The sequence below is a fragment of the Haliotis rubra genome, unplaced genomic scaffold (genome assembly GCF_003918875.1).
Source record: "Haliotis rubra isolate DU_JTF1 unplaced genomic scaffold, ASM391887v1 Scf684, whole genome shotgun sequence".
Lineage (NCBI taxonomy): Eukaryota > Metazoa > Mollusca > Gastropoda > Lepetellida > Haliotidae > Haliotis > Haliotis rubra.
Window position 1 is genome coordinate 170,419 of NW_025767395.1, and position 26,691 is coordinate 197,109.

General features: G+C 41.6%; 2 protein-coding genes across 2 annotated transcripts in view; both read left to right on the top strand.

Annotated features, from left to right (window-relative positions):
* LOC124258138 (cell adhesion molecule 4-like) overlaps nucleotides 1-26,691 on the top strand; it is a 47,491-nt gene that overhangs the window by 18,761 nt on the left and 2,039 nt on the right. Inside the window, exons 4-5 of the mRNA XM_046692211.1 lie at nucleotides 23,634-23,900; nucleotides 24,575-24,697. Of these exons, the coding sequence (XP_046548167.1) occupies nucleotides 23,634-23,900; nucleotides 24,575-24,697 (390 nt within the window). The remainder of the gene's footprint in view (nucleotides 1-23,633; nucleotides 23,901-24,574; nucleotides 24,698-26,691) is intronic.
* On the top strand, nucleotides 523-3,672 carry LOC124258142 (cell adhesion molecule 4-like). Its single transcript, XM_046692214.1, has 4 exons — nucleotides 523-820; nucleotides 1,688-1,987; nucleotides 2,662-2,928; nucleotides 3,526-3,672. The coding sequence occupies exons 1-4, from the start codon at nucleotides 535-537 to the stop codon at nucleotides 3,660-3,662; spliced, it is 990 nt and encodes a 329-aa protein (XP_046548170.1). The 5' UTR covers nucleotides 523-534; the 3' UTR covers nucleotides 3,663-3,672.

Here is a 26,691-nt window from a genome sequence, read left to right on the forward strand (position 1 = left end):
ACATGTCACTAATGTGTGTAAGATATGTAAGTATAGTGCATACATGTATATGAAGCACTGTGTATGGGATATATACATATTATGCAGTGTAAACAATCATAATAAACCATGTCATAGATACATTACAACAATGTGACAAAAATGAAAAAGAGAAAATATATTAAGAATACAATCGATCGGGTCCATCGATATCACTTTATTGACTCCCCTAAAAAGAATGTAATTTACATTTTCCGAAAAGTTTACATTAAAAATGCAAAATTGTGTCAGTTTGACAACTCAGCCCACAGAAAATACTATAACGCCTGTTCATAAAAGTTCTTTCCTCCTCTTTGTTTGGGAGCTTATATGTGTGTGGTATGTATCTGTCAACTAGGATCATATTGAAGTGACTTCAATCATGTGCTTGAATAATTCTGTCAACCGTTAACCTTGTTTTAATGACGAATACTTGTTTTGCGTGCAGGTCTTGCCTCCATAACAACTGGATACCCTCACACTGTTGCACGTGTTGGCGACGATGTTAACATAACCATGAACCCAGCGAATGTCAGCTTCCTATACTACGTATGGGTGAATGGTTGGGTAGCTGTGAGACTGTTACTGGTCCTGCCTAAGTCACACCGTGTATGGGTACTCAACACCAGTCACACCGGCTACACGACCAGGATCAGATACACCGGGCAGGACTCACTATCACAGACCGGGCAACTGAGGTTTACCATCTACAAAGTAACTGTACAGGACGCTGGTACTTACTACTGTCAAGGAAACAATGGACAGACAGTTACTGGATGTAGACAGGTCCTCGTTGTAGCACGTGAGTAGGATATGGGATGAACAGAATATTATTTGAAGAATAATGTTTGACTGTCTTAATGCAATAGCTGTTCAATCTTCTATTGCTGTAGAAGAACTTTAGGTGAGGTGAAATTATCGTTTAGATTATTGTATATATGGATCATGGTACATTGTGAGTGTCCGAGCATGCGTACGTGTTTGTATGTATGCATGTGTGTATGTGTGTGTATGTGTGTATGCATGTGTGTATGTGTGTGTTTTGTATGCATGTGTGTGTTGTATCAATGTGTGTGTTGTATGCATGTGTATGTATGTGTGTGTTGTATGCATGTGTGTGTGTTGTATGCATGTGTGTGTGTTGTATGATGTGTGTGTACATGAACTATGCTTGTTCACCGTCAAATGTCGCAGTTTAACATGGATGAGTGTATTCGAGTCGATCAGTCTTGCATCTTTTAACGCCACTTGCTATAACGCACCTGGTAGTGAAACCGTCGACTCTCCTCTCTCCGGAAAATACATTAAACTCGTTTCAGTAGAGGCAGCCAGTAGTTAGGAGTATTAGTATCCAGCCAACATGTATTCCCTGCTGTACATTTAGAACACTGACTGTGGAACACTGAGTGAGTGAGTGAATGAGTCATATTTTTAGCAATATTCCAGTAATATCATGACAGATAACATCAGAAAAGGGCTTCACTCATTGTTCCCATGTGGGGAATCAAACCCTGGTCTTCCACGTGACGAGTGAACGCACAAACTATTTAACATTTGATAGATAATAATGATGAATAGTATATAAATACAAGTATGAAAGGTTACAGCAAAATCTTGTTCAATGGCAATCGTGTTAAGATCTCAGCACATTTGTTATATTTGTTCACAGAGAAGCCTACCACACCTACCATCACCGGACCTGCCTCACCTGTATCAGGTGAGAATGTCACCCTGACATGCTCCTCCTCCTCCCGGAGTCTGCCCCCGGACCATCCCCCACTGACCATGACCTACATCTGGAGGAGGAACAGGACCCTGCTAAAATATGGTGATGGGTCTCCTACAGGTGGAGATGACCTGACAATAACCCACATCAGCAGAGAGATCCAGGGAGACATCTACAGCTGTCAGACCGTGGAGGAGGGGCTGGAGTCTGACTGGAGTCATGGACATGTACTGGATGTTCTCTGTGAGTAAGAGCTTACTTTGTTTACGGTATAAGAACCTCGTGTATCTCATCTTTGAAACTGTGCTTCTGAGCGATAGTTTTGTCACAACGTTCTACTGTGAACTACTGTGGACTAATGTGTCTATGTAATAGGAAATATAGGCAGGTCTGATTTAATAATCAATGAGTTTCAGAGGCTATCGAAAATGCTGATAGTTTCCCGGCACTGTAAGCTCACCTGGATATGTTGTCAAGAGTTGTACATGCTATATCTGGGGTTAGCCATCTGACTTTGTATGCAAGCTGTTAGGTACCTGACTCAGAGGATGTGGGTTCGAATCCCGGATTGGACTCAACCCAAAAACTCTAGAATTTGTACTTTACTAAGAAAGTGTAATCCCAAATATAACATGTTACATGGCCACTTTCTAAATTGTATTGTGTAGTCATAAGAGTTGTACATGTCAACAGAGTTCGTGAGTGAGTTACAACGGTGTTCCAGTTGTAGTCTGTACTTATTATGTGAGGAAAGCATAAATTGATATTGGTCTGAGACGTTTACCATTTTGTGAATCCCAAGAACACAGGCCAAGTCAAGCAGCATGTCTTCATTCATCACGTATGTCACACAAGCAAACTGCACTTATATGTAAGAAAAAATCCGTTCTTAGCTGACCATCTCACATGCATTCCAGATGGACCTGACCAGATACAGTTTGACGGCACAAGTGACAAGCTGGAGGTAGAAGAAGGGAAACCTGCAACAGTGAGATGTTCTGCTGACTGTAACCCTGCCTGTACTGTAACCTGGTGGGACATCTCCAGACAGACGGTGATTGCAGGACAGGAGGAGGCTGTGTTGTCTATACCAGCTGTAGATGTATCTGTGTCTGGACTGTACACGTGTCACGTCAACAACAGCCATGGGAGTGCATCACGGAACCTGACGCTGGAGGTCTCCTGTAAGTCAACACTTCATAACAGAATCTGTTATATACAACCTCCTTTGGGGGATGACGCCTCTTGAGACGGCCCACTTTTCGTACACCTGATCCTGCTGGAACACCTGCTAGAACACCCAGAGATTTAAAATAATCAAAGACCCTTTAGATGGCACTCAAAGAATAGAAATAATTAATCATTTCAGATTCTCCAAAAATCCCCAATGTTTCCGTTAATTCGAAAAAATCAATTAGAAACCCAGCCCTACAGAATACAGTGCTCCTGAAACTCTATTTATATGAGGAATATATTTTCACACTTTTCGTTAGATATTTCCGTTTCTTCACCCTGCACAAATGAGAACACTGATGTTACCGACATTGCATGTCCTCCTGTGGAGCTGATGTTGACAATGACGTTGTTGTTGGGGATGTACAGCGTACCTCATCAATCACTTACAAAGCGTAGCACGGAAAGGTTATTTCAGATGAACATCGCAAGTGTCAACCCATTTAATATGTTTTGAATCGGGTTAAAACCTCCCGAAGAGGCTTGATGTTACATGATTATACTCGTATGCATACTGAACTGAATATTGTTCATATTGAATGTTTCAGCACGTGGAGTTACTGAATCTGGTGTCGTTTCCATCGTCCCCGTGGCTGCTGTCTGTTCCGTCCTGATCGTGGTCATCGCCGTTGTCGTCATCGTTGTTGTTTGTAGAAAACAGAGACGTGGAGGTAATACGGTGTGATGTGAGAGTGAATGACGATAACCCGAGGGTCACGTAAAGTTGTCTCTCTTAGGACTCCTTTCGCACTTTCGTTCAGCAATTACAAAAACTGATCTCACTTAATAGCGTGTTGTGGTTCATATATTAACTACATGCTCATGTTTACATCCCATAATCGACGTGTGTGTTCAGTGTATCGTTACCCGGAAATAGTTGTCTCCATAGAAGGGCAAGGCCAATGCTTTCAAATGAACAGTCACACGATGACACTACATAAGAAATATAGACACGTTCTTTTATGTGAGTGAGTATGGTTTTACGCCGCTGTTAGCAATATTTCCGCAATATCACGGCGGGGGACACCAGAAATTGGCTTCACACATTGTACCCAAGTGCGGCATCGAAACCAGGTCTTCGGCGTGACGAGCGGACTCTTTAACCACTAGTCTACCCCACCGTCCCTTCCTATAAATATACTCATGAGCTGAATTATATATGACAGTGTGGGACAACGCTTTGGGTGAGGTAGGCGGGGAGGGCGGGGAGGTTACTTCAGAATACGTTGTACTCCTACAACTGATATATACCAATAGTGACCAGCAAAAGAAACACAATTCAAGAAATCAAAACTCACACTGAATCTCGATTCGTCTAAAAAGATCACATCATCCCACCTTCGTTGTCCAGAACAGAACAGAACAGAACTTCATTACGCTCAGGGTACCCTTCCAAGTTCTCCATATAGCATTTTAATGGCGTGCTTCTCTTAACGGGAATGAATTTGCGTAAAAAGTTTACATGAACGGATTCTATAGATTTACAGTTTTCAAAACCCCATATTTCACAGCCGTATAACAGAATTGGCTTAACCATGGTGACCTAGATTTGTCACCCAACGGCGCCGTTCCAGTCGATGTCTGTTGGTGAGGATTGGTCCACGGTAAGGTCGACGGCAATGTAAGCCTGCCGCTAGGAGTCGTCAACGCACAGTTCTTTCGCTGATAGGGCGCCCCCTAGACCCAATCGGCCACTACCCGTTGCTGCAGACGAATTATTGTCGAAGGGTGCACCTTAAAATGTAGGCCTCTAGCATTCAGCATGCCTATTGCTTGGTGTCTCTCCATTTCACTTACACGTGGCATGTCGCGGTGAAATGACAGCATTACGACACTGCCTGCATTTGTAGCCCTACGTCCACACTCTGCACGTGTGTCATGCATTTCATCCTTGCTTATTTCTCCCTAATGATTTGGAACACCATCCTGCATGGTGAATCCTTTATCATCACCACATCATACTTGTGTTAAAGTATCAAATCCAAACTCATGCTGAAAAAGTACAATTTTCATGAATTCTGACTTGCGTTTTTATTGCTGGTCAGTATATATACACCTATACAAACGTTAATCAATACTAATATGTTTTTAGATGTAATGTCTTTCTTAAAACTGTAAAACATAAATAATACTTCGGTATGTAGCATCTGATGTCCATTTCCACTCAGTTCCTCAGTAAAGGTTATCTGGCAAGCATTTCACTTTATATTGACATGTTATACATTTTCAAATGATCATTTTGTCCTATTTATACTAATAGATCTTCCCTATGTCATATTTTTCACGTCCGTGTGGTGGATTTTGTTTAAATATAAAGATGCCCTTGAAGGTGTCTATTATTATTATTCATTCAGGAAGTAAATGTGGGGAAATTGAATCTGAGACCAGCCTTTAAGGTAGAGTTTATAGTGAGTGAATATGAGCAATATCACGACGGGGGACACCCGAAATGGGCTTCAGACGTTGTACCCATGTGGGGAATCGAACCCGGGTGTTCGGTGTGAAGAGTTTATACCCTTAAAAGACACTATTACTGAGATCATATGCATAACCTTTCACACCCATAAATAGAGTGAAAATTGAATATCTAGGTCATAAGCTTAGATGAGAAGTTAGATGTAAATTACTTAAAACTGTGGTGGTATCTACTTGACATGACCTTTTCTGTGTGTGTTTCAGTCCAACATAGACTCATTTCACTTCTCTTATATGACCCTTAAGATGCATTTGAACAGCCTGAGAAATATGAATAATTTCTCTTTTATAACCGTCAAGACGCTTGAACGGCATTTGAGATATGAATCAATAGTGTGCAGACATTTACATATTTGAAGGCCTTTAGCTTTCAGTGAGTGAGTGAGGATGTTTACGTCGCGTTTAGCAATATCCCAGCAATATCCCAGCGGGAGACACTTTAACCACTAGTCTTACCATCCCAACAAGAACTTCAGGACACCAGTGTTACTTAGCTGACAGTCACATATCGTTCTACAAATTTCAAGTTATTTATGTCTACTTTAAAGGTATGCAAGTATACGAGCAATTCGTTTATCATATATTTTTCATCTAACATTTTGCATCTACACAATTATATCTTTCAGGAAGGGGAGACATTCATGGTCGGTGAGTATCTGCTATCTAGTGGGTAAGGCAAATGGGACAATTTAAACGTATCTGTTTTTATTCAAGGCTGTTGGGTAAACAGGTGGCAGTATCTGCTATCCTTCAAGGCTATTGGGTAAACAGTTGGCATTATCTGCTATCCTCCAATGCTAATGGGTAAACGGTTGGCAGTATCTGCTATCCTTCAATGCTAATGGGTAAACTGTTGGCAGTATCTGCAATCCTTCAAGGCTGTTCGGTAAACAGTTGGCAGTATCTGCTGTCCAGATGGTAAGGCTATTGGGTACCGGATGCTGTCCATATATCGCGTCTACGGTGCTAGATCAGTGCACTATATTCAAACATGTACGGATATGTGATCGGTGCACAATAATACAGGCATCTGTGATTAACCTTGCAGTTTGTATGCATAATTAACTGCTGAACATTGTCACTTTCAGAGAGAGGATACGTTGATCAGCGGTGAGTATCTTCATCAATCTTCAAGTAGGATGAATAAATATTTCATCTCACACAGTGATACATAGCTGAAGACCTGATATAGAATTGATCCTCAGCAACCCATGGTTGTCGTAAAAGTTGACGAACGGGATACGGTGGTCAGGCTCGCTGACTTGGTTGACTCATATCATCGTATCCCAATTGCTTAGATCGCTGCTTATGCTGTTGAGCACTGGATTGTCTGGTCGAGACTCGATTATTTACAGACCGCCGCCATATAGCTGGAATATTGCTGAATGCAGCGTTAAACAGCAAAGAGGCATGTGTGTAGTTCACCTTCATATGCTGAAATCTTTTTTTTCCATTTTATTTTGTAAACGCTGTTTTGATTCAGTAATTTGGGCAGTCGGGAGCCAAGTGGTTAAGGTGGTCACGCCAAAGACCTTGGTTTCGATTCCCCACATGGGTACAATGTGTGAAGCCCTATTTATGGTGTTCTGGTTTTGGGGATGTTGATGGTCTGTGCTAACAGCGACTCAGTCACTAAGTTTGTCTTTTGCTTTTGCAGAAAACCAGGACTGAAGGTAAATACGATTATTGTTTGACCTTAAGTGCTCGAGTTATGGTAATGGTAATAACCTGTTAACAAACCCTCATACATGTGTCCAGTTGCAATCTCCTGTGTTAAACACCATTTACTTAACTTACCCCAGAAAACTAGATCCTAACTGAATAAACGAAGCCCGTATAGTTTATCTGTGGAAATGACGGAGAAAGTAGCAATTGGATCTATGTAACAAATGTACGATGTGTTAAGAGAGGATTGCAATCTATGATCACTGTCTTTTTTGTCACAAGAGAACTTTATCTGCAATGTAAGTGTAATGTTGTAATTCAGATGTGGTGAATATCTTACTGTGATGGCAGAGAGATTGTCCCGTGACTTCAGTGATGTACCTTGTGCTTCCAACAACGGCGGGGATGTCTTACCCCTACATGATTATGAGCGACTCCTGAGGCAACAGTTCCACATCTACACGTCTGTCCACCCTCAACTTCCTAACTAAGGACCACAGCACCAGGTGAAGCTAAGATTGACGGTACAGTTCCTCATCTACGCCTCTCCACACTTCATCGTCCTCCATCGAGGACCACAGTACCTGGTGAAGCCTATACTTACGATACTGTTCCTCATCTACATGTCACTCCATCCTTCATCGTTCCCCTCTGAAGTCTAATCTGACGGGAACAGTTCCACATCTACACGTCTCTCCACCCTTCATCGTTCCCCACAGATGACTGCAGCACCAGGTGAAGCCTATCCTGACGATACTGTTCCTCATCTACACGTCACTTCATCCTTCATCGTTCCCCTCAGAAGCCAAAACTGACGGTGCAGTTCCTCATCTACGTCTCTCTACTCTTCATCATCCTCAATCGAGGACCACAGTACCTGGTGAAGCCTATACTGACGATACTGTTCCTCATCTACACGACTCTCCACCCTTCATCGCCCCCCACAGAGGACCACATTACCAGGTGAAGCCTAATCTGACGTTACAGTTCCTCATTTAAACGTCTCTCCACCCTTCATCGTCCCCCACAGAATACCTCTTTGTCACTTTATGCCGACGATATTTACTTTGTCACTTTATGCAACCGATATTGTCTTTGTACTTCCAGACGAACAATCCTTACATCCTTACAATGTATGTAAGACTGTGTACCTCGCTGGTGTGATAGTGGCTAATATTGATTACTGTTAAACAGACATTTGTAATAGCATGTTAATACAAACATTCTAAGGTTAATAAATATTATAATCTTATCGTAAAGCGAATAGTTCTTATGTTAGTGTACAGTTCGTTATGTAGGTGATTCTACATGTAGATGAACGGATATTTTGGTATCGATGAGAAAGATTGGCTTTACTTTGTATTATATGTTATCTAATGTTGTGTTGCGACATCTTAAAAAACTTATTATTATGATTATATTTTGTCTTCTTCTTGCATTGATCCTTCCGTACACCTTACCAGGAACATATGATTGTGTGTTCCAACCCCAAAATGGTAGCATTTTCATTCAGTTGTTCGCCCCACAAGCGTTTGAGTAAGTGATTTAAAAGTTTACATAAGATCGACAATAGTGCAGCAATTTCGCGATGAGAATAATTTAGGTATATATTCTATTCAAGTCCCACTATTGATAAGTCTAATATGGTCATGTCAATTGTCAATCCATATACTGTTATAAAACCTATCTATTTATATACACAGTTCAATGAATCTTAGAGATTAAGTCCTATGCCAATAATATCATATTTTCTTTTCGCATTATTTGTAAATTATCTTATTGTCTTATTCATTTAATATACACATGTATGTATCGCTCTTTAATCCTGAAATGTAGGCCTATGGCCTCCGTTACAAAAGAAATAAAGATTGAAGATATTATCATTGCATATTTGTCGACAAAATACAGTAAAACAGTGAGGTGCGTATCACAGTTTAGTTATACCACAACGGCTACCGAATGATTGTTCTGCCCAACATTGTTACTTATGCCACTATCGTGCACGTGCATTTTGACCAGTGTCCAACAACTACGGGCGAAGTTTTCGCAGGTGTTTTCGTGTTTACTGGGAGCATGTTATGTTTGGGCGAGTGTTTTCTCCTTGGGTGTTATGCAATTGCCTTAAAAGTGGTAACTTTCTTTTGCCCGATAGTTTTTGCCTTGAACGGCATTTAGAAGACTGCATGACACGCTGACTATGCGACCTGTAACAAAGGTACTGGAATTGCTGATGTAGGAGTTTCCTTCTTTTCCCACTGGTGCTAGTAGTTTGGCAAGATGCTGGGCTGTGTTGTAGCAGACTGAGCCCCTGGAGCATACACGTGTTCTGACTTTGACTGAATCTTTATGTGTGCCCCAGTGTGTACTTCAGTGTGCTATAATCATTGGCTTCGCCTTACTATTCTGACCTTTGTCCAGTTTCGGGTAAATCTTGTATGGAAAGATTAAAGATAATAAAATGGATGTTACTAGTTCGCTACAAAATACATCTGGGGTACTCGATTTGCTGACATTTTCAAGGCCAAGTTACAGGTGAATCTATCTCAGCTGTTGAAAGTATATATACTCTCCCAAAAAAGAAACGCATCAAGAAAATACCAATTTCATGTAGCAATGAATTAAAACGTTATTCATTTTACAAAAAGGTTTTGCTTTGTTTATGAGTCCTATGGTGTTTATGTTTTGAAACATCACAACAAAACGCACCATCCGTAAAATACCCTTATTTAACACAATGGTTTTCAATTTCGGAGTGTAGTGTCACAGAATACACAATTCACATGCAATGCACATGGAAGTTGGGGATCAGTTAGTCTCAATGATGGGTATAAAGGGTTGATGTCTGTCTGTCGATTATTCACTGTATTTGGAATATTGTTGAGGAACGCAAAATGCCACGTCTAAGTAAAGCCAACCGTCATATCGCCATTGGTTTGCTTAAAGCTGGTCAGTCTCAACGTGCAGTTGCCCGACGCATGAATGTTCATGGCCGGCAGAATGCGGTAGCAGATGCCCCTCATAGTGGGCGACCTCGAGCGACCATGGCGGCGCAGGATCGCTACATCCGGGTACATCACCTGCGTCATCGAACAGCTAAGGCGACCAGTACCGCTCGACAAATACCCGGATTGAGGAGGCTTTCTGCACAGACCGTCAGGAACAGATGGGAGGGGCTGGTTTACGTGCCAGAAGACCTTATTTTGGCCCTGTGCTTCGACAACAACATCGTCGACATCGAGTTCAATGGTGCACCAACGTTCAGGCATGGAACCTACCGTATTGGCGTAGAATCTGGTTCAGCAATGAATCACGATTTCTATTGGAACGACGCGATGGAAGAATGCGGGTGTACAGACGTCGACGTGAACGTTTCGCCGACACTTGCGTTCCCCAGGTGGACAGATTCGGCCGGGGAGGTGTTATGATGTGGGGAGCGATCACCAGCCGTAGGAGAAGTGATTTGGTGATGATCCAGGGCAACCTGACAGCTCAACGGTACTGTGACGAAATCCTACGCCCACACCTCCTTGCAATCATTGATCGCCAGAGGGAGTTGTTTCAACAGGACAATGCCAGGCCCCACACAGCACGTCACACTAGAGACTTCCTCCAGAACCACAACATCAATGTGTTCCCCTGGCCCTCAAGATCACCGGACTTAAACCTGATCGAACATATGTGGGATGCCCTGGACAGACGGGTGCGACATCGTAACCCTCAGCCACAGATACTTCAGCAACTCGCAAAGGCACTACAGGCAGAGTGGGCTGCGATTGGGCAACACGAGATTCTTAGACTTATTCGTTCGATGCCGAGGCGATGCCTAAAGTTGTGGATGCCCACGGGGGTCACACGAGGTATTGACTTCAGCGTCACCACACGTCTCCATGTGACACTCAAACTGACTAACCTCCAGTTGGTGCCAAAGACGGATAAGTCTGCATTCCCAATGTGCAATTTCGCTATATTTCATTGACTCATAAAGCCTACAAGATGTTTCAAAATAAACATTAAAATACAGTTGAAATTCTCATATGCGTTTCTTCTTTGGGAGAGTGTATCATCTGATTTATATCCATTTTGATATGGCCACCTTTAGGAATTGTCACACGTCATGCTCATGATATATTCCTTGTGATACTCATGTTAGTGAATATAAAACATTGATAATTGAAAGATGTCTGAAATAAGAAGAGAGTAGATAATGAGAACAGTATAGGAGATAAAACTTCAGGATGTCAGTTAATTTAAATCTTTAGATCTAATGAAGGAATTGTAAAACTAAACAATTATTTGATCTAACGACTGGCTTAAATATGTTGAATATGCGGTAATCAGTCTACTAATCTGAGAGAGAAAATAACTAGAAACTTGAATGAAAACAATGCCTGAAAATATGGTGACCATGACAACGCCACTAATGTCAATATTGACACCAAATTATTAGTTATTGTTTGTTGTGATTGTGCGAACCGATACTGACGACCACGTCAGTACCTAGTGTAGCCACCCCTTGCACGAATAACATCTGCCCATGCCCTCCTAAAAGTTGTACCATGGGGTTTATACCTGGCTGCTTAGCAGATCCCCCATGGGCCAAAAAATCCAACACTATCCTTCGATGACGACTGAATTCAAATGAAATAAACGTCACCTAGCACATGTTCAGAACGAGAATAATGACGTCACACTGTGAAATAATTTCACTTGCGAAAGAATGATTTACAGTTGCAACGTCATGGTTTTTGAAAAGTTCTTTGATCTTATCTTGTTTACATCATGATTATTGTCTCGAAAATGCACAAATATGACTGAAACGTTTTTTGTGTTGAGGGTTACACATAGTATGTGTAGTGAGTAGTAAGTCCAGTGACGTCACTTATTCATAACGTTGGGTTATGTATCAATGCGCCGATACAATGAGAAAGGACGAAATATGCATCGATTTGATCCAAAAGTGGTAAGATTTTAGGGTGTGTAAGAAACAGATTACTGTACTCGTTGTAAGATAAATGGAGTCTGACAAACACTCGTTTAGTTTCTTTTGAGATCCAGGTTAGAATTGATCTTCAGCAACCCATGCTTGTCGTAAGAGGCGACGAATGGGATCGGTTGACACATGTCATCGTATCCAAATTGCGAAGATCGATGCTGATGATTTTGATCACATGATTGTCTGATCATTTACAGACTGGAATAGCTGGAATATTGCAAAGAGCGACGTTAAAGAAAGACAACTTGGTGTGATCTCAATAGTTGCGTTTACATCTTGATGTGCAGTGCTAAAGAGTAAATACGGGTACATATGAGAGTGATTGAGTGAGTGAGTGAATGAATATCTTTTTACGCCACTTTTCGCCATATATCTGCAAAATCATGGCAGGGGGATATCAGAAATGGTCTTCCCACATTGTACCCATCGTGGGAAACGAACCCGGGTCTTCGGCGTGACGAGCGGACTCTTTAACCACTTGGCTACCACAGAGCAGACAGACCCAGCACGCATGACAACACAGTGTTCAATGTTCAACTGCCCAATGATAACGACACTAGTGTTTCAACAAGCAGGGAGATGATTTACAGAGTAGACAGACCCAGCAGTGACAAGTAAACTCATGACAACATAGTATTCAATATCCACCTGCCCAATAGCAACGACACGGCGTATTCACTAATGTTTCAACAAGCAAGGACATGGTTCATGCGACAGGGAAATAGTGTCAAGTGAAACTACACGAACATCAACAGCTCAGATCAGTCAGTGTTAACCAGCTGCTGACTATGTTTCTGTTTTACACCGTGACCGGATTATTTCATGTGTGTGGTATGTATCTGTCTTCGAATTGACATTTTCTATAGCCATCCTTGTGACTTTTTTCTTAAGTAATACTGGATATTCTGTCAGTATGAACTTATCACGCCAGTTTGTAATATGTTTTATTTTAAAAGAAAATTATACAGTTATATAGCGCCTAGTATCAATCTGTCTAGTTGCTCGCTGGACGCTGAATCACAATCTGATTATTATTACCCTGGATAACCCAAGCTGTCTGTAAGGCGCTAGAAGGTTAATAGTCACATGACTTATCTCACCGGGTAACCAGTTTCTGCTGTACACAGTTTCGGCAATTTTGGAAAAAACACACTTACCTCATGTTAGTATATGATATGTTAGTATGTTCAGCGTAGTGTAGATCACATGTTAGTATATGATATGTTAGTATGTTCAGCGTAGTGTAGATCACATGTTAGTATATGATATGTTAGTATGTTCAGCGTAGTGTAGATCGCATGTTCGTATATGATATGTTAGTATGTTCAGCGTAGTGTAGATCACATGTTAGAATATGATATGTTAGTATGTTCAGCGTAGTGTAGATCACATGTTAGTATATGATATGTTAGTATAGTCAGCGTAGTGTAGATCACATGTTAGTATATGATATGTTAGTATGTTCAGCGTAGTGTCGATCACATGTTAGTATATGATATGTTAGTATGTTCAGCATAGTGTAGACCACATGTTAGTATATATTTTAGTATGTTCAGCGTAGTGTAGATCGCATGTTCGTATATGATATGTTAGTATGTTAAGCGTAGTGTAGATCACATGTTAGTATATGATATGTTAGTATGTTCAGCGTAGTGTAGACCACATGATAGTATATGATATGTTAGTATGTTCAGCGTAATGTAGATCACATGTTAGTATATGTTTTGTTAGTATAGTCAGCGTAGTGTAGATCACATGTTAGTATATGATATGTTAGTATGTTCAGCGTAGTGTCGATCACATGTTAGTATATGATATGTTAGTATGTTCAGCATAGTGTAGACCACATGTTAGTATATATTTTAGTATGTTCAGCGTAGTGTAGATCGCATGTTCGTATATGATATGTTAGTATGTTCAGCGTAGTGTAGATCATATGTTAGTGTATGATATGTTAGTATGTTCAGCGTAGTGTAGATCACATGTAAGTATATGATATGTTAGTATGTTCAGCGTAGTGTAGATGACATGTTAGTATATGATATGTTAGTATGTTCAGCGTAGTGTAGACCACATGTTAGTATATCATATGTTAGTATGTTCAGCGTAGTGTAGATCATATCTTAGTATATGATATGTTAGTGTGTTCAACTTAGTGTAAACTATGTGTTAGTAAAGTGTGTATGATATGTAAGTACAGTGCATACATGTATATGAAGCACTGTGTATGGGATATGTACATATTATACAGTGTAAGCAATCATAATAAACAATTACATAGATACATCATAATAATGGGACAAAAATAATAAAGAAAAAAAATATTAAGAATACAATCGATCGGGTCCATCGATATCACTTCTTGGACTCCCCTAAAAAGAATGTAATTTACATTTTCCGAAAGGTTTACATTAAAAATGCAAAATTGTGTTAGTTTGACAATTCAACCCACAGAAAATACTATAACGCATGTTCATAAAAGTTCTTTCCTCCTTACATGATCTTGTCTCTTTGTTTGGGGGCTTATATGTGTGTGGTATGAATCTGTCAACTAGGATTATATTGAGCTGACTTCAATTATGTGCTTGAATAATTCTGTCAAATATTAACCTTGTTTTAATGAAGAATACTTGTTTTGATTGCAGGTCTTGCCTCCCTGACAACTGGATATAGACACACTGTTACACGTGTCGGCGACGATGTTATCATAACCATGAACCCAGCGAATGTCAGCTTCCTATACTACGTATGGGTGAATGGTTCGGTAGCTGATAGGCTGTTAATGGTCCAGCCTAAGTCACACCGTGTATGGGTACTCAACAGTAGTCACACCGGCTACACGACCAGGATCAGATACACCGGGCAGGACTCACTATCACAGACAGGACAGCTGAGGTTTACCATCTACAATGTTTCTGTACAGGACGCTGGTACTTACTACTGTCAGAGAACCATTGGACAGACAGTTACTGGATGTAGACAGGTCCTCGTTGTAACACGTGAGTAGGATATGGGATGAACAGAATATTATTTGAAGAGTAAAGTTGGACTGTCTTAATGTATCTCCACCATAAATAAATAGCTGTTCAATCTTCTATTGCAGTAGAAGAACTTTAGGCGAGGTGAAATGGTGTGTGTTAGTGTTAGTGAAAGTGATAGTGTTAGTGATAGTGTTAGTGTTAGTGTTAGTGTTAGTGATAGTGTTAGTGATAGTGATAGTGATAGTGTTAGTGATAGTATTAGTGTTAGTGATAGTATTACTGATAGTGATAGTGATAGTTATAGTGTTAGTGTTAGCGTTAGTGTTAGGGATAGTGTTAGTGTTAGTGTTATTGTTAGTGATAGCATTAGTGTTAGTGTTAGTGATAGTATTAGTGATAGTGTTAGTGAAAGTGATAGTATTAGTGATAGTGTTACTGTTAGTGATAGTGATAGTGATAGTGTTAGTGTTAGTGTTAGTGTTAGTGTTAGTGATAGTATTAGTGTTAGTGTTAGTGATAATGTTAGTGATAGTATTAGTGATAGTGTTAGTGATAGTGTAGTGTTAGTGTTAGTGATAGTATTAGTGTTAGTGTTAGTGATAGTATTAGTGATAGTGTTAGTGTTAGTGATAGTATTGGTGATAGTGTTAGTGTTAGTGATAGTGATAGTCTGAGTGTTTGTGTTTGTGTTAGTAATAGTATTAGTGTTAGTGTTAGTGATAGTGTTAGTGATAATATCAGTGATAGTGTTAGTGTTAGTGTTAGTGATAGTGTTAGTGTTAGTGATAGTGTTAGTGTTAGTGTTAGTGTTAGTGTTAGTATTAGTGATAGTGTTAGTGATAGTATTAGTGTTAGTGTTAGTGATAGTGTTAGTGTTATTGTTAGTGATAGTATTACTGTTAGTGTTAGTGATAGTATTAGTGATAGTGTTAGTGTTAGTGATAGTATTGGTGATAGTGTTAGTGTTAGTGATAGTGATAGTCTGAGTGTTTGTGTTTGTGTTAGTAATAGTATTAGTGTTAGTGTTAGTGATAGTGTTAGTGATAATATCAGTGATAGTGTTAGTGTTAGTGTTAGTGATAGTGTTAGTGTTAGTGATAGTGATAGTGTTAGTGTTAGTGTTAGTGTTAGTGATAGTATTAGTGATAGTGTTAGTGATAGTATTAGTGTTAGTGTTAGTGATAGTGTTAGTGTTATTGTTAGTGATAGTATTACTGTTAGTGTTAGTGATAGTATTAGTATTAGTGATAGTGTTAGTGTTAGTGATAGTGTTAGTGTTAGTGATAGTGTTAAGGTTAGTGTTAGTGTTAGTGTTAGTGATAGTGTTCGTGTTAGTGTTAGTGATAGTGTTAGTGTAGTGTTAGTGATAGTGATAGTGTTAGTGTTATTGTTAAATTATTGTATATATGGCGACATGGATCCGATATGTATGTGTGTATGTGCTTGCATGAGTGACTGCGTGTGTACATATGTGTTTGTGTTTGTGTGTGTTGTATGCATGTGTGTATGTGAACTATGCTTGTTCACCGACAAAGAAGCAGTGTCGCAGTTTAACATGGATGAGTGTATCAGAGTCAATCAGTCTTGCATCTTTTAACACCATTTGTTGTGACGCACCTGGTAGTGAAACCGTCGACCCTCCTCTCTCCGGAAAGTACATTTAACTCGTTTCAGTAGAGGCAACCAGTAGTTGTGTGGTAACTATCATATTTAATCAACAAAACGGTTAGGAGTATTAGGATCCAGCCAACATGGATTCCCTGCTGTAACTGTGGAACACTCCCTGTGGAACAATGCCTGTGGAACACTGAGTGAGTGAGTTTTTAGCAATATTCCAGCAATATCATGACAGGTGACATCAGAAATGGGCTTCACTCATTGTACCCATGTGGGGAATCGAACCTGGGTCTTCGACGTGACGAGTGAACGCTTTAACTATTTAACATTTGATAGATAATAATGATGAATAGTATATAAATACAAGTAAGAAAGCTTTCAGCAAAATCTTGTCGAATGGCACTCTATGTCCATGGTCTGATTTTCAATATGTCTAATGCATTCGAAAGCCCTCGAAAGTACGCTTCAAACGATCTATAACACGGACATGTGCGACGTTGTGCTGAGACGTTACACACGTCGGTTTATACCCCCTTTCTTGTGTCGGCGGCCTTTCAAATGGGCCTTTGTTCAGGCTTTGCCTTATCGGATCTTTGTTTGCTTCTTAATCCTTTATACCTATCTGCAACATACCATATCATTCGAAAGCTCTTTTGACGTCGGTGACGGTGGTGAACGCAGATTTGATCTATCCTGAACATTAAAATATATATTGCACAATTTGTTAGGAAAAAATTGTCATTTTTTGCTATACGTCTGCAGAAAATCCATTTCCATTGCCAGAAAGCCCATTCAATGGCGGAGGTCCATGCAAAACGGCGTTTTTCTAACTTTTCACATAAAGTATTTATTAACTTTTTAAAATGCATAGTACTCTTAGGCGAAAGTCTAACATTCCAACGTATTGACGGGGTCTTCTTTATTCGGGGAAAGGAGCCAGGTTGGCCACTTGCTCGGAAATTTGCCTTTGTTCCCTGGGCACGACGATGCGACGGGCACGGCGATGTGAAAATTGCGACGCTGCCCTCCACGTCTGCCCACGGAGGTCGGAAGATGGTAGTGCATAGAGGGATAATTCCGACCTTCACCATGATCAAGCACTTGGTTGACTTGGTGCTTAGCTTGTGTAACGGCGCGCGACGTTGCTCATGCTATTCATCATTCGTTCTCCCGAAGATGCTCGATGTACAGACGGCCATGGTGTAGCAGAACTGAAACAGAATGAGTCTTGACAGGTGGCTCAAAGGCGACTTTGCTGGAAGCAAGCTCAAATGTTGGTGTTGCATAGGGGGTGAAAGGGGCGACCCTTAGAGGAGAGGCGATGGTGGCGAAACAATGGTTGGCGCAGGCAAACCAGTTCGAGTCTCGGCAGTGGCTCAGAGGCGACTTGTCAGTAAGCAAGCGCAAACGGTGGTGATGTTTTGCTGGAAGCAGGACGAAGCCCTGGTGTGGCATGGGGGCGAAGGTGCGGCCCTTAGAGGAGAGGCGATGGTGGCGAAATGGTGGCTGGCGCAGGCAAACTAGCTCGAGTCTTGGCAATGGCTCAGAGGCGACTTGGCGGTAACTGGGCATGATTTGCCGTGTCAAATCTTTGCAATTCTCTAAGGTGTGGCATATGGGAAAGGAATGGTCTATTGCTGTAGTTTCTACAGCTATGTATGTGAGGCACCCAATCGATGGGTAGACGCGAGGGCATGACATGCCAGACGGACATTGACGTTTTCTGACGTTTGTTATGCATGTTGATGTAAAGTGTAATATGTGTTGTTCATCACATGTAGCATCTCCGCTGCCATTATCAACAGTACCTGAAGAAATCAGGGAGATCTGATCTACCACGACGACCATCCTACGTAGACCCAACTGCGCCTTCACAGCAATCAGACTTTGAAATCAAAGTAGTATCCTTCCAGGTTTAATGTTTCGTACTATTTATTTGTGCTGACATGTTTGAATTATCTGTCCATTATGCAATTGTTAGGGTATTGAATTCGTGAGCTATGGTTATCCATGTGGGTATATGACTGTGATGCACAAATGCTTCGTCCTTATCATGTTGGTCATACAAATGGGGAATGCAAAGATAAAAGTACAAGTTAACACTGTCTCTCTCTAAACTAAAACCGATATAACATAAAATTAACGTGAAAAGGCAATAAGTCCTTCTCTCTCTAATCTAAAACGCTAGCCCAAAACCGAAATTACATAAAATTAAAACTAAAGCCTACGGCCTTCTCTTTAAGCTAAATCACTAACCCAAACCGCAATAACATAAATTTAAAGCTAAAATGTATTAATACAAAGAAGGTTAAAATAAACAATAACAACACGAAACAAAGAACCAATAATACTATTAAAATAAAGAGGGGTAAACATCGAGGTACAGTCAGGCACATGAAACTGAAATATAATCCTTGGCTCAAGTGATTTTCTACACTTGGTTCAAAATTCAGTCGGTATTGTTTCCAGGTGAGGGGCACATGTTTTCACTGTCTACGAACTAGCTAGGATATTTGTCTTTAATTCCACCTGGTGTGATGGCGAACTCATTTTTCTTATGTTTGCACCTAGTTTGAAATAAAACGTTGTTATTGCTGCGTTTTGCCTGGATGTCGTCTTTAATTCCACCTGGCGTGGTGGTGAATGTTAAACGTTTCTATTGCCGCGCTTAGCCTTGGTATTGTCTTTAATTCCACCTGGTGTGAAGCCGAACTCAATTTTGCTATGTTTGCACTTAGTTTGATGTTGTCTGGAAAGATGAAATAAATCGCTGTTATTGCTGCGTTTTTCCTGGATATCGTCTTTAATTCCACCTGGCGTGATGGTGAATGTTTGTACTTGGTTTGATGCTGCCCGGAAGGATGAATAAAACGTTTTCATCGCTGCGATTAGCTTTGGTATTGTCTATATTTCCATGTGGAGAGAAAACGGAGACTCGGTTTTTGTGATATTTACTTCTTATTGTTTGTTACTAAAGGTTACGTTCACACAAGATAAACACAATTACATTCCTAAAGTAGCTTCATGGTGAGTTCTTACTCACAACATTGTCTTCAAATGAGCCTTGATTGGTGTCATGTTTGCAGAGGCACTTGTTTGGGTGGGGCACACAAGCTCTGCTCTGATGTTTTGATTGTTATGCCTACTCCGAGGGTTTCTGAGTGAGACATGGAAGCCAACCAAGTGACGGGAATTACGACTGAAAGCGCCAATCGTTGATTGGTTGTTTAATGCAGAGATAAGACCCCTTGTGATATCAAATCTGAGCTGTTTTGGCTCCCGACACACGCATGGGGCTTAGCTTCGGGTTGCTTTAAGGGTGTGAAAACGTGACGACACCCGCACGTGTCGCCGAATCTGTGTAGCCGATTTCGAATCTGTCTGGCCAACACCTGTAACTTTGTGAGTGAGTGAGTGAGTGAGTGAGTGAGTGAGTGAGTGAGTGAGTGAGTGAGTGAGTGAGTGAGTGAGTGAGTGAGTGAGTGAGTGAGTGAGTGAGTGAGTGAGTGAGTGAGTGAGTGAGTGAGTGAGTGAGTGAGTGAGTGAGTGAGTGAGTGAGTGAGTGAGTGAGTGCGTGCGTGCGTGCGTGCGTGCGTGCGTGCGTGCGTGCGTGCGTGCGTGCGTGCGTGCGTGCGTGCGTGCGTGCGTGCGTGCGTGCGTGCGTGCGTGCGTGCGTGCGTGCGTGCGTGCGTGCGTGCGTGCGTGCGTGCGTGCGTGCGTGCGTGCGTGCGTGCGTGCGTGCGTGCGTGCGTGCGTGCGTGCGTGCGTGCGTGCGTGCGTGCGTGCGTGCGTGCGTGCGTGCGTGCGTGCGTGCGTGAGTGAGTAAGTGAGGTTTTGCGCCACTTATAGCAATATACCAGCAATTTTTCGGTGGGGATAAACCAGAAATGGGCTCCACACATTGTACCCATGTGAGGAATGTAACCTGGGTCTTCAGCGTGAGCGAACGCTTTAACCTTAAGGCTTACCCCAACCTCCACCCACCCCCATCCACCGCTTCGTAGCTCTGTGGAGCTCATGTCCAATTTCGTCGTCCTGACATCCCTTCTCTCTCTTTCTCCGATATTTCAGATGAAGCCTCTTTCTCTCTGTCTTTGACTGTCTGTCTGTCTCTATCTCTCTCTCTCTCTCGCTCTCCCCCCTCTGTCTCTCCTCACACCCACATAGCCCCCAACAGGCTTGGAGTTGTCGCCCTTGGTCGACGAGACAGACGCCTGTCATCAACGTTATTTGTCTGTCGATTTCGTGAATGTAAACTACTACTTACTGACTGTTAGCTCGTAGGTATATGTTAAAGTCCAACGGGAAGTGACCCGCTTTTTCTCGGGAAATATTGTCCAGCGAAACTAAATATTTTGACGCTCAAAAACAAGTGTCAAAGTACGTGATGTGTCAGCATGAACCTGTCACGCTAGTAGTAATGTCCCTGGCTTACATTTTGTTTTCGGGTTTGTATGTGTGTGGTATGTATCTGCCAACTGACAAGAACCTTACATTATACTGAGCTTACATCACGTTTTATAAGTGACTAGCTTTTTTTCCAAAAGTATTATTGAGCGAAACTAAATACTTTGACGCTTTCTGTTTCTGGCTTAAATTATGTTTGAGGGGAGGTAGGGGGTGTATATCTGTGTGGTATGTATCTGTCAACTAGTATTATATTGAGCTGACTTTAATAATGTGCTTGAATAATTATGTCAACTGTTAACCTTGTTTTAATGACGAATATTTGTTTTGAGTGCAGGTCTTGCCTGCATGACAACTGGATACCAACACACTGTTACACGTGTTGGCGACGATGTGAACATAACTATGAACCCAGCGAATGTCGGCTTCCCATATTTCGTAAGGGTGAATGGTTCGGTAGCTGTGAGACTGTTACTAGTCCGGTCTAGGTCACACCGTGTAGAGGTACTCAACAACACTCACACCGGCTTCACGACCAGGATGGGATACACTAGGGAGGACTCACCATCACAGACCGGACAGCTGAGGTTTACCATCTACAATGTTACTGTACAGGACGCTGGTACTTACTACTGTCAAGGAAGCAAATGACAGAATGTTACTGGATGTAGACAGGTCCTCGTTGCAGCACGTGAGTAGAATATGGAATTAACAGAATATTATTTGAAGAATGTATCTCCAACGTCAATAAACAGCTGTTCAATCTATTGCAGAAGAAGAACTTTAGGTGAGGTGAAATGGTGTGTGTGTGCGTGTGTGTGTAAATTATTGTGTATATGGCGACATGGATCCGTGTGTGTGCGTATGTATGTGTGTGTATGTGCGTGCGTGCGTATGTGTGTTTGCGTGTGTATGCGTGTCTGTATTGAATGCATAAGTTAGTTTGTTGTATGCATGTATGTATATGTTGTATGCATGTGTGTGTTGTATATGAACTATGCTTGTTCACCGACAAAGAAGCAGTGTCGCAGTTTAACATGGATGAGTGTATCCGAGTCGATCAGTCTTGCATCTATTAACGCCATTTGTTATAACGCACCTGGTAGTGACACCGTCGACCTACCTCTCTCCGGAAAATACAAATAACTCGTTTCAGTAGAGGCAGCCAGTACTTGTGTTGTAACTATCATATTTAATCAACAAAACGGTTAGGAGTATTAAGATCCAGCCAACATGGATTCCCTGCTGAAAATGTGGAACACTGACTGTGGAACACTGAGTGAGTGAGTGAATGAGTGAGTTTTTTTAACAATATTCCAGCAACATCATGACGGATAACATCAGAAATGGGCTTCACTCATTGTACCCATGTGGGGAATCGACCCCGGGTCTTCGACGTGACGACTGAACGCACAAACTATTGAACATTTGATAGATAAAAATGATTAACGCTATATAAATACAAGTATGAAAGAATTTTTACCGTCTGAGCACATTTGTTATATTTGTTAACAGAGAAGCCAACCAGACCTACCATCACCGGACCTGCCTCACCTGTATCAGGTGAGAATGTCACCCTGACATGCTCCTCCTCCTCCCGGAGTCTGCCCCCGGACCATCCCCCCACTGACCTTGACCTACATCTGGAGGATGGACAGGACCCGGGTAGAATCTGGTGATGGGTCTCCTACAGGTGGAGATGACCTGACAATAACCCACGTCAGCAGAGAGAACCAGGGAGACATATACAGCTGCCAGACTGTGGAGGACGGCCTGAAGTCTAACTGGAGTCACAGACATGTACTGGATGTTCTCTGTGAGTAAGAACCTACCTTGTTTACGGTAAAGGAACCTCGTGTATCTTATCTTGTAACTGAGCTTCTGAGTGATAGTTTTGTCACAACGTTCTACTGTGAACTACTGTGAACTACTGTGTTCTGTGTAAACGAAACAGAAATGATGAATGAAGTTTGGATAGGAATTACAGGCAGGTCTGATTTAATGATCCATGAGTTTCAGAGGCTATCGAATATGCTGATAGTTTCCCGGCACTGTAAGCTCACCTGGATATGTTGTCAAGAGTTGTACATGTTATATCTGGGGTTAGGCGTCTGACTTTGTGTGCAAGCTATTAGGTACCTGACTCTGAGGAATTGAGTTCGAATCCCGGATTGGACTCAACCCAAAAGTACTAGAATTTGTACTTTACTAAGAAAGCGTAATCCCAAATTTAACATGTTACATGCTTTCTAAATTGTATTGTGTAGTCATAAGTGTTGTACATGTCAACAGAGTGCGTGAGTGAGTTCCAGCGGTGTTCCAGTTGTAGTCTGTACTTATTGTGGGAGGAAAGCATAAACTGATATGGGTCTGAGACGTTTACCATTTTGTGATTCCCAAGAACACAGGCCAAGCCAATCAGCATGTCTTCATTCATCATGTATGTCACACAAGCAAACTGCACTTATATCTAAGAACAAAAATCCGTTCTTAGCTGACCATCTCACATGCATTCCAGATGGACCTGGTCAGATACAGTTTGACGGCACAAGTGACAAGTTGGAGGTAGAAGAAGGGAAACCTGCAACAGTGAGATGTTCTGCTGACTGTAACCCTGCCTGTACTGTAACCTGGTTGAACATCTCCAGACAGACGGTGATTACAGGACAGGGAAAGGTTGTGTTGTCTTTACCAGCTGTAGATGTACCTGTGTCTGGACTGTACACGTGTCACGTCAACAACAGTCATGGGAGTGCATCACGGAACCTGACGCTGGCGGTCTTCTGTAAGTCAACACTTCAGTAATATAATCTGTTATATACAACCTATTTTGGGGAATGACTCCTGCTGGGACGGCCCCGTTTTCGTACACCTGATCCTGCTGGAACACCTGCTGGAACACCTGCTAGAACACCCAGAGATTTAAAATAATCAAAGACCCTTTAGGTGGCACTCGAAGAATAATTTTTTTTAACCATTTGAAGCCGTAATATTGATGAAGAATTTAATTTTCACTATGATCTGATGGCATTATCACTCCTGTGATTCTTAAGTTTGAGATTCTCCAAATCCCAAATGTTTCCGTTAATTCGAAAAAATCAATTAGAAACCTGCCCTACAGAATACAGTGCTCCTGAATCTCTATTTATATGAGGAATATAATTTGACCCTTTTCGTTACATATTTCCGTTTCTTCACCCTGCACAAATGAGAACACTGACGTTGCATGTCCTTCTGTGGAGCTGATGTTGACAATGACGTTGTTGTTGGGGATGTACAGCGTACCTCATCAATCACTTACAAAGCGTGGCACGGCAAGGTTATTTCAGATGAACATCGCAAGTGTCAACCCATTTAATATGTTTTGAATCGGGTTAAAACCTCCTGAAGAGGCTTGATGTTACCTGATTATACTCGTATGCATACTGAACTGAATATTGTTCATATTGAATGTTTCAGCACGTGGAGTTACTGAATCTAGTGCCGTTTCCATCGTCCCCGTGGCTGCTGTCTTTTCCGTCCTGATCGTGGTCATCGCCGTTGTCGTCATCGTTGTTGTTTGTAGAAAACAGAGACGTGGAGGTAATACGGTGTGATCTGAGAGTGAATGACGATAACCCGAGAGTCACGTAAAGTTATCTCTCTCAGAAGCACTCTTTTCGCACTTTCGTTCAGCAATTACAAATACTGATCTCACTTAATAACGTGTTGCGGTTCATATATTAACTACATGCTCATGTTTACATGACGCAATCGATGTGTGTGTTCAGTCTATCGTCACCCGGAAATAGTTGGCTCCATAGAATAGCAAGGCCAATGCTTTCACATGAACAGTCACACGATGATAGTGCATAAGAAAGATAGACACGTTCTTTTATGTGAGTGAGTATGGTTTTACGCCGCTTTTAGCAATATTTCCGCAATATCACGGCGGGGGACACCAGAAATTAGCTTCACACATTGTACCCAAGTGCGACATCGAACCTGGGTCTTCGGCGTGCCTTGCGGACTCTTTAACCACTAGTCTGCCCCACCGTCCCTTCCTATATATATACACATGTACTGAATTATACATGACAGTGTGGGACAACGCTTTGGGTGAGGTAGGCGGGGAGGGCCGTGTTGGATGGTTACTTCAGAATACGTTGTACCCCCACAGCTGATATATACCAATACTGACCAGCAAAAGAAAAGCAATTGAAGAAATCAAAACTCACACTGAATCTCGAAATTTAAGAGCCAAGGAGAAAGGGTAATATGTGAGATATTTGTCAAAGACAAGTTCAGATTTGAATACGCGATACATGGTACCCTGAGAAGAACTCGAAATCTCTGCGCGCCATGTTTGGGTTGCTATATCATCTAAGCCTAAGGAGATAATAGTTTTAATTTGATTGAGAAAGACAGCTGGTTGACTTACCCAGCAGATGCTATAGCCTGTTTCATTAAATACGGCTTCCACGGATTTGATCTAATTTTTGTTGCTATTGTTTATGCAGGCTTCATTATATAACATTTGGTATACAATTGTTGACAACTTTTGTTCTTTACCAGATAGGAGTCTATCCCAGAAATATTCCATGCGTCATTTGATAGAGTTATTTAGGGGTACCCTTCCAAGTTTTCCAGATAGCGTTATAATGGCGTGCTTCTCTTAACGGGAATGAATTTGCGTAAAACGTTTACATGAACGGATTCTATAGATTTACAGTTTTCAAAACCCCATATTTCGCAGCCGTATAAAAGAATTGGCTTAACCATGGTGACCTCGTTTGGTCACCCAACGGCGCCGTTCCAGTCGATGTCTGTTGCTGAGGATGGGTCCACGGTAAGGTCGACGGCAATGTAAGCCTGCCGCTAGGAGTCGTCAACGCACAGTTCTTTCGCTGATAGGGCTCCCCATAGACAAAATCACGGCATTAGCAGTGCTTACTGCCGCCTGCAGACGGTTCTGGAGGTGCTGAAGTCGGATTATCCGGTCATGTCTTTGTGACGTCACACAAGGTGTACCGGAACGGGGCGATCAGAAACGCTGCCAGTTGCCACTACCCGTTGCTGTCGAACTCCAGCATTCAGCATGCCTATTGCTTGGTGTCTCTCCATTTCACTTACACGTGGCATGTTGCGGTGAAATGACAGCATTACGACACTGCCTGCATTTGTAGCCCTACGTCCACACTCTGCACGTGTGTCATGCATTTCATCCTTGCTTGTTTCTCCCTAATGATTTGGAACACCATCCTGCATGGTGAATGCTTTATCATCACCACATCATACTTGTCTTAAAGTATCAAACCCAAACTGAAGCTGAAAAAGTACAATTTTCATGAATTCTGATTTGCGTCTCTATTGGTGGTCAGTATATCAACACATATACAAACGTTAAGCAATACTAATATGTTTTTAGATGTAATGTCTTTACTATAACTGTAAAATATAAATAATACTTCTGTATGTAGCATCTGATGTCCATTTCCACCCAGTTACTCAGTAAAACGTTATCTGGCAAGCATTTCACTATATATTGACATGTTATACATTTTCAAATGATCATTTTGTCCTATTTATACTTCCCT